At 42.3% G+C, this 9177-nt stretch overlaps 1 protein-coding gene across 6 annotated transcripts in view; it reads left to right on the top strand.

Moving 5' to 3' along the window:
* Positions 1-5159: 5159 nt before the first annotated feature.
* Positions 5160-9177, top strand: part of PMS1 (PMS1 homolog 1, mismatch repair system component) — an 83832-nt gene continuing 79814 nt past the window's right edge. For 5 of the 6 annotated variants that reach the window (XR_004382978.1, XM_032860241.1, XM_032860240.1 and 2 more), the window contains exon 1: positions 6461-6612. Coding sequence is in view for 5 of the 6 variants with exons in the window: in XM_032860241.1 (XP_032716132.1) it covers positions 6481-6612 (132 nt within the window). In the remaining variant the exon portion in view is untranslated. Of the gene's footprint in view, positions 5182-6460; positions 6613-9177 lie in introns of those variants that run through there. The other variant, XM_032860239.1, reaches the window with a different exon arrangement.

Here is a 9177-nt window from a genome sequence, read left to right as displayed (position 1 = left end):
TCAGGCCCGCGCGCCTGCGATCGGCTCGGAGCGGCGCGGCGCAGCGCAGCACAGCTTGCGGAAGCGTCCGGAGCGGAACGCGCCGCCAGGGGATTGGCTGCGGGCAGCGTCCGTCTCACGCCGCCTGGGCGGGGCGGGACTAAGAGCTGCGCGCCCAGTGCCCGCCCCGCCGCGCACGCTTAGGGGCGAGTCTGGGACCCGGGAGGTTGGTCCTGGGAGCTCGGCGGGACGCCGGCGGGTCCGCCAGTGGACTGCAATCGCCCCCTCGCGCGAGCCGGAAGGTAGTGTTGTGTGCCTGACGGCGTTCATTCTCCTCTTGTCCGTCTCCAGAGCCCCTTCCCCTCGGCTCGCCGGGTTTGGCGTGAGGGCACCTCCGGCAGCCCTGCGCCGCCCTCGCGCTCTGCCCCCTGCCCGGAAGGGGCGGGAAGCGGGCGCAGCCGGGCTCGGGCGTGCGCGTGGAGCGCGGCCTTTAAGCGGGGCTCAGCCGGTGTCTGTCCGCTTTGGCGCTTCCTGACTGAACGCCGCGGGGGCTTTGCTGCAGCCCGTGGCCCGGGGCCTTCTGAGGGCGGGATTTCAAGTTTGTGCCGGCGGACACTGTGACTGCGGACGGCCGCAGCTCGGAGCCGGCTGTGTGTGGTATTCTGTGGCGGCGCACACGGGACGCAAGCGAACTGTCGCTGGACCGTGATTTCGCCTGGTGTCGTGGGTGCGCCCGCACGGCGGGGAGGGCGCCTGGGTGACGCGCCGAGGGGGTGGAGGCTGCAGGGTGATCTTATCTGGGAATGGAGAGGAGGTCAGGCTGTTCGGATTTACCTCGGAAATCGAGCCTCGTCGCCGTGGCCATTCACGACACCGATCGGCCTTGCGGAGGTAACGCGCAGGGACGCTTCAGAATTCGTGTCGGAAGCTGCACCCGATCTGCGCGTCCTGAATTTCCGTTGGCTCCGAAGCCGGCCGGGTTGCGTTTACTGTCTTTAAAGCAAGGGGTTTCGTCCTGTCTGCCTCCGCCGCACACTCTCGGCTTCTTTTCTAGGCACCTTGCGGTCCTTCGGCGACCTTGCTGGACGGTCTCTTCCAGGCGTGTTCGATTCCCTGCCGGCGAGTGTGGACGGAGACGGACTCCGGATGCGCGCGCGTTCCGTGCTTGTGACGTAAGCCGCCCCCTCTCACGGCCCTAAGGGTCACTCGGTGCGCAGGTGGTCGAGCCCTTGCTGGGTTCCCCAGGTTCGCTGGGGCTAGGAGAGACTATGAAGTCTCTGTCCCCAGAGAACTCGGAGCTGGGCGGAAGAGACCAAAACAAGAGGTGGAAGAGCCCGTGATGAGTGTCGGGTTGGAAATAAGGAGAAGCTGCTGTGGGGAGTACCCAGGAAGGACAGCCTCATCTCCTGGGGCGGGGAGGGCTCCAGGTTGGAGCAGTTAGAAGTGCTTCCCTGAGCAGATGATACGGACCTAAATCCGAAGGGAAGTCAGAAGCCCTCGGTGGAGGCAGCCTTGTGAGCTGAGGAGCAAGCGAGTGCCACCGCGTTGAGAGAGACAAGTTGTGTGGTGTGACGAGTTCCTGTGCATTTCCGGACTAGTGGGATGAGATCAGAAAGGGAGAGGTCCAGGTGTTACGGAATTTGCACTTTGCCTGATTAGCGGTGGGAACTCTTCGTGAAACTTGAGGTAGGAGAGCAACCTCTAGAGATTCAACTATGGAAAGAAGCCTGTCATTGGTTGAGATTTGACGCAAACTATCAAGTAGGTGGTTACGCCCTACCTACTTCAGGAGAAGTGTTCAGGGGCTGAGCAGAGGTTATAGGTGTAGAGAGGAGAGGACTAGTTTGAGAAATATTTAAGTAGTAGATAGATAGTAGATAGAGAGGATTGTGTGGCAGGATGTAGAAAGCGTAGAGGATTTCTAGTATGACTTCGGGATTCTAATTCTGGCCTGTGAGACTGGCTGAGCATGGCCTTTGGAGTCAAACATGTCAAGATAAGCACATGTGCATCTGTCACTGACTAGTTTTGTGATCTTGAGTCTTGTGATCTTCGATCTTATAAAACTTAAATTTCATTTGTGATAGAGGAATGATAGGGCAGTTGTGAAGATTAAAATGGGATTTTATATGTATATATATGTAAAGTTGCTTATGGTAGCTGTTACTTTTATTATCAAACAAATATAAGAACAACAACAGTTAAATAGAGAAATATCTGAGATTAGTTTGGGGCATGTTTAAGTGTGAGTTTCCTCTGAGTTATCCAAATGATGATATTTAGAAGGTTCTTGGAAATGAGGTCCAGTAAAAAGTCTGGTTAGGAACTACAGGTGAGATAGGAGATGACATGGAATAGAGTTTATAAAGGGAAGGCAGTGGTGACTTGCTAGGAAGGAGGACACTCTTGCTAATGTTTACGTTGAAATGCTGATAAAATTTTTTTGTGTGTGACCCTTGATTAGTATTCTTCAAGTGATTACTGTGAGTGAAGTACTCTGATTGTTCCGTGTTGCATCTAGAAATACATAATATATAATTGCCTTGTTCAGAAGTTGTACAGGTCAGGACAGGGGCGTGATAAACATTCAACAAGTAATGTGAACCAAGTTCTTTAGGAATGTAGGGGGAGGAAAGGATCATTCCTGATCGGGTGGTCAGAAAGGACCATGTTACAAGTGGCTGTGGAACTGACTCTAGGATGATAGATAGGATTGCACTAGGAGGAAGTAGAGATAGAAGTAGGATGGGATTGCTGGCAAAGGAAGATTGAGGTTTTTGATCTTATTAATTAAGAATAGTGTGTATTGGGGCGCCCGGGTGGCTCAGTGGGTTAAGCCTCTGCCTTCAGCTCAGGTCATGATCTCAGGGTCCTGGGATCAAGACCCACGTCGTGCTCTCTGCTCGGCGGGGAGCCTGCTTCCCCCTCTCTTTGCCTGCCTCTCTGCCTACTTGTGATCTCTCTCTCTCTGTCAAATAAATAAATAAAATCTTAAAAAAAAAAGAATAGTGTTTATTAAGGGAAATAGCAAAGTGAAGTAGAGGGTGGGGGGAGGGGAGCAGGAAGATAAATTCTGTTTTACAAATAATTATCTTGAGGTAGCCTTGACACTGATTGTTAGAAATGCCTATTTTAATGTGGAAAGACAGAGATCTCTGTTGGGGATATAGTTTTAGAAGTTAGTTTGGCTTCATAGAGAAAGAAGATAATCACTGGGGTAATAGGGTTGAGGGAATAATTTTTTGTTTGTTTTTGCATTGAAGGTCAAGATTCCTAAGGGCAGACTGGTTAAAGAAATTAGATGGAGGTTCTTAGGAGAAGAGACAGAGACCTGGGAGTTAGGGAAGAAGGGTGTGGACAGAGGTGTAAATATTTTAAGAAACCAGAGGACACAGTGGGGTGGAGGAGGTAAGATGTGTGTGAAGATAGAATTCACATAATGGTCTGCCTTGACGTCAGTATTGGGATGGAATTAGGGACTTGGGGGAAAAATAGATTTTGAAAGACAGATTGTAGAGAATGAGGCAGAAATGCTGAGGTTGATAAGGAGCTTACTCAGAAAGAGTAAAAGATGAGGTAATGCTAGATTTATACCCAAAGTTTGATCAGTGTTTTCTTAGATCCTTGTCATTCTCAAACTAAGGTAGAAGACCTCTTCAACTCAACCCTCATCTGATTGCAGGCCATGTAACCTTTGTGGGAGTAGGGATTAGAAGCGGGTAAGAAACCTATTCTCTTAAGAGTTTAGGGGAACTCAGTGTAGCCCATGTATCCCAGGCTCTTTAACATGTGTATGCCAAACACTGTAAAAAGTTATATTCATTATCTTATTTATTACTCACCAAAACTGTATGATGTTATTATCTCCATTTTTATAGATTAGATGATTGAGTTTTAGGCTTTAATTATTAGCATTATGTAACTATTAGCATAAGAGCTAGCATATAATGCAAGTGATGTGATTTCAGAGCCTGCTTTGTTAACCACTGCCCTATATAGCACTGTCGAATAGAACTATAATGTATACCACATATATATAATTTTAGATTTTCTCGTAGTCACATTAAAACAAGTAAAAAAATGAAAATAATATATTGAGGTAAGCTGATATATTCAGAAAATCATTTCATTTTGTAGTCAGTGTAAGAAACTAGTAAAAGTTTATATATATTTTTTCATATTACGTTTGAAACCCAGAGTGTATTAGAACATCTTAATTTGGAGTTGCTACATTTCAAGTGCTCAGCAGTCACATTTGTCTAGTGGCTACCATGTTGGACATTGCAGCTTAGACCTTTAGCCTGTTTGCAGTCTGAACCTGGGGTAGCATGCTGAGGGTGCCTTTTGCTTGTGATAGCACTCATTTGTGTGAATGGTAGAATGGTAAAGCAACCTACCTGTCCACATTTTTCCTAACTGGAAAAGCCTCCCAGCATTGAGACCCACAAAAAGCCACTGAAAGGTAGTTGTTTACAGCTACTCTCCCTTAAACTGTACCCTAAAACTAAATCAAATATATAGCTTAATTAGAAGTTAATTGCTAGTATTAAACACTTCCAGTATTCCATAGCGATCTCAAATCACAAAACTGTACATTTTATATAGTCTTATCATTTACAGAACATTTTATTTTATTTTTAGATTATTTTTTAATCTTTTTTTTTCCTTAAAAGATTTCACTTACTTATTTGACATATAGAGAGAGGGGGAGAGTGAGCACACAAGCAGGGGGGTAGCAGGGAGAGGGAGGAATAGGCTTCCCACTGAGCAGAGAGCCAGACATGGGGCTTGACTCTAGGACCCTGGGATCATGACCTGAGCCAAAGGCAGATGCTTAACCAACTGAACCACCCAGGCCCCCCTAAGAATATTTTATATGTATTTGCTTATTAGATCCTCACAACAAACCTGCAAAGCCTTATCTCCGCTTATGGAGGTAATGAATTGATTTTTCAGAGGGAGGGATTTGCTGCAGTTTACATGTTTTTTTGTTTTGTTTTGTTTTAAGGATTTTATTTATTTGACAGAGATCACAGGTAGGCAGAGAGTCAGACAGAGAGAGAGAAGAGGAAGCAGGCTCCTTGCTGAGCAGAGAGCCTGATGTGGGGCTCGATCCCCAGACCCTGAGATCATGATCTAAGCCAAAGGCAGAGGCCTAACCCACTGAGCCACCCAGGTGCCCCCAGTTTACATGTATTAAAGGTGAACCTCTAAACCTGTTTTTTTAGATTCCAGTGTGGTGTGTTTTTCTACTGTGCTGATCAGGTTTGCCTTGTACAAAGCAAAATAGATTAACTGTCACCAGTTAATATCATTCCGAACTCAGTGTGTTGATCTCTTCCCAGAAATGCATCCCTTAAATTCCTCTGTAATTATTATAGGGGCTGTACTCCCATTTCTTATCTATTTTTTACATGAGTCTGCTCTTCTGTGTTTTAATTTGCCTGAGAAAGAATCCTAAATGGGTATCTTTTTATTTTGTTTATCTTTGGCATTGCTGTTTTGTTTGGATTTCGATTCCATAAGATCAAATCATGTGAGCATGTGAGTCATGGTAAATTAAAGAAGTACCTAGGGTTCCCCTTTTCCCCATTTTTTTGTCTTGAATCTACAGAGGAATTCCATGTTGTCAACCTAGTGTTTTTATTTTTCTGAAATCTTTTCTGAAATTAAGAATTCAGGAAAAAGTAAACACTGTTCCCTGCATGTTTACATGTGGGATTTCATATGAGGTTTTTTGTTTGTTTGTTTTTGTTTTTTCCCTTTGGTTCTTTGTTTGAAAGAGTTTTAGACAAAGGATTTTTTTTTTTTTTTCCCCACTAAAAAAGTGGCAGAGAGATTTGGGGAGGTAAGTTTGGAATGCATGTAAAGGACTTTGAATGCCAGCACAAAGATTTGAAGTTTATCTTGGGGAGCCACATGATTAGAATGATGTTTTAGACACAGTAGTATAGAAGATAGAGCCATCTGATGTGTCTGATATCTGACTAGTTTAGATTAACAGTAATGCTAGGGTGTCAGTACCCTAACTCCAATAAAACTTAATATTTGAAAAAGACATTGTAATTCAACAAAACATATAGATGACTAATGATTTTTGAGATTGCCATTAAGGCTTAAGACTAACATTATCCACATTCCAAGGGGAGAGTACCACCTGGTCATTCCTACCCTGGTAGATCAGATATTGCACTCTTTATAGCACAATTTTTCTTACTGTTCTTTAATTACTACTGTATGGATTTACCACTAACCTCTCTGTGCCCCAGTCTTATAAAATGGGGGTGATAATGCCACCTATTTTAAAAAATAGTGTAATAAATAAAGTATTTAATACTGTGTGGGCTTACAATAGAGCCTGGCATAGTGGGAAGTTCAGTAAATGTGAGCTGTAATTAATTATTGTTGTTGCTATCAGATCTGTTAGTTAGAAATGTTTAACAATTTTTATGTTTACAACTTACTTGCATTTTATCTTTAGCTACTCTACTGAAAGCTAGAATGAAACAGTTGCCTGCAGCAACAGTGCGCCTCCTTTCAAGTTCTCAAATAATCACTTCAGTGGTCAGTGTGGTAAAAGAGCTCATTGAAAACTCCTTGGATGCAGGTGCCACAAGCATAGATGTTAAACTGGTGAGTGTCCCTGAGAAACCAAATACTTTAAAGAAAAGAAGGGCTGGGCAGATGATTTCTCCTTACAGCGATTACCTTTCTTTTCTTTTTTTGTACTAATAAATTATTTTGAGGATGTTGCATTTTTTGTCTTAAGAGGAAATTCTTAAAAATAAGTTTTAATTTAAATCGATACTGCAATAACACTAAAGTAAATTCTGAAAGAAAACTTATTCTTTAGGACTCCATCACCTAAAATGTGAATCTAATTTGTCCATATTTTCTACTAATTATTGTTGGTTATTCATATTTATTTATTTTATACTCATCTGCATTTTATCTTTTCCACCTAATCTGATTTCAAAACTAAAGCCCTTATTGTGTCATAGTTTTCATATTAGAAGATCTTAAATGCTATATATTAAATTGTTTGAGTTAATATGACTTATGACACTTTTTATGGTTTGTTACAATTAGTTGGCATATCTACCTCCATTATTACAAACTAGTTTGTAGAAGTGAGGTCTATATTTTTTTCATTTTTGTGTCCTCCATACGTGGCCAGTGCATGGTAAATAAATGGTGAATAAATTGTTTGAGTAAATAGAGGAATACATTTTTTTGTGATCTTCTAATTATCATATATTTACATTTAGTATTACAACATTAGAAGTAGTAGCGATAATGTTTGTAGTAAAGAGACTTACTTTTTCTATATATATATACAGAGATAGCTTATATATAGAATGCATGTATATGGATATATATGTAGTTGCAGTTGCTCCTTATAAAAACCCTGGGATTTCTCTACTACTATACCTTTTTTTTTTTTTTTTGTAAACAATAATGAAGGTTCTGAGAACTTGCCCCAAATCCTATAATTGGTAAGTAGTGAATCTGAGATTTCAGTTCAGATCCTTGTGTTTCTAAAACTCACTCAAGATCTTTGCTCTGTGCTAGTGGTTTTAATAATATTTGGGTACATCAGACTACTTTAGAGAGTTTATTAAAACAGTTACTGGGCTCTAGAATTTCAGATTTTAGGTGGGGCCCAAGAATTTACATTTGCAACAAGTTTTTGTTGATGCTGAGAACTGCTATTCTGTATCATACTAAACCTGTATTTGTTGTGAATAATATACATTTGGCCCTTGAACAGCATAGGTTTGAACTGCATAAATTTTTGACTTTTTTTTTTTGATCAGTATAGTACTGTAAATATATTTTCTATTCCTTAGGATTTTCTTAATATTTTCTTTTTTAAAATTTCTTTTTTAAAGTTTATTGTTAATATATATAATACATATAACATACAAAATATGTGTTATTTGACTTTTGGTGTTATTAGTAAGGCTTCTAGTCAATAGTAGGCTATAAAGAGGAGGCTTGGAAGATGGTGGACTAAGAGAATCCTAAGCTCACCTCATCCCAGAGATACAACTAGATAACAATCACATCAGTGTAAATAACCCAGAAAAGACCTGAGGTCTGACAGAAAGAACTCCATAACTAAAGGTAGAGAAGAGGCCACATCAAAAAGAGTAAGAAGGGCAGAGATGCAATGGGGAGTGAAACAGACCATGGTGTTTCATGGAGGGGAGAAAGCAGCAGGCATGGAAAGGGGAGAGAAGCTATGTCATACTAGGGAACCTGCACGGGGAAGATGAATCCCTGTATTTGGCTTTGGAAGCCAAAGGGGCTCAATTTCATGAATTCCTAAAACCAGAAGGTCTTAAAGCCTGGAATTTTTTTTTTTTTTAAATTTTATTTTTTTTTTTCCAGCATAACAGTATTCCTTGTTTTTGCACCACACCCAGTGCTCCATGCAATCCTTGCCCTCTCCAATACCCACCACCTGGATCCCCCAACCTCCCACCCCCCGCCCCTTCAAAACCCTCAGATTGTTTTTCAGAGTCCATAGTCTCTCATGGTTCACCTCCCCTTCCAATTTCCCCCAACTCCCTTCTCCTAACTCCCCTTGTCCTCCATGCTATTTGTTATGCTCCACAAGTAAGTGAAACCATATGATAATTGACTCTCTCTGCTTGACTTATTTTACTCAGCATAATCTCTTCCAGTCCTGTCAATGTTGCTACAGAAGTTGGGTATTCATCTTTCTGATGGAGGCATAATACTCCATAGTGTATATGGACCACATCTTCCTTATCCATTCGTCCATTGAAGGGCATCTTGGTTCTTTCCCCAGTTTGGCGACCGTGGCCATTGCTGCTATAAACATTGGGGTACAGATGGCCCTTCTTTTCACTACATCTGTATCTTTGGGGTAAATACTCAGTAGTGCAATGGCAGGATCATAGGGAAGCTCTATTTTTAATTTTTTAAGGAATCTCCACACTGTTCTCCAAAGTGGCTGCACCAACTTGCATTCCCACCAGCAGTGTAAGAGGGTTCCCCTTTCTCCACATCCTCTCCAACACATGTTGTTTCCTGTCTTGCTAATTTTGGCCATTCTAACTGGTGTAAGGTGGTATCTCAGTGTGGTTTTAATTTGAATCTCCCTGATGGCTAGTGATGATGAACATTTTTTCATGTGTCTGATAGCCATTTGTATGTCTTCATTGGAGA

Source organism: Lontra canadensis, unplaced genomic scaffold, assembly GCF_010015895.1.
Source record: "Lontra canadensis isolate GAN:19392208 unplaced genomic scaffold, GSC_riverotter_1.0 scaffold18, whole genome shotgun sequence".
Taxonomy (NCBI): domain Eukaryota; kingdom Metazoa; phylum Chordata; class Mammalia; order Carnivora; family Mustelidae; genus Lontra; species Lontra canadensis.
Note: the sequence above shows the minus strand (reverse complement) of the source record. Positions and strands in the feature narration are given on the sequence as shown.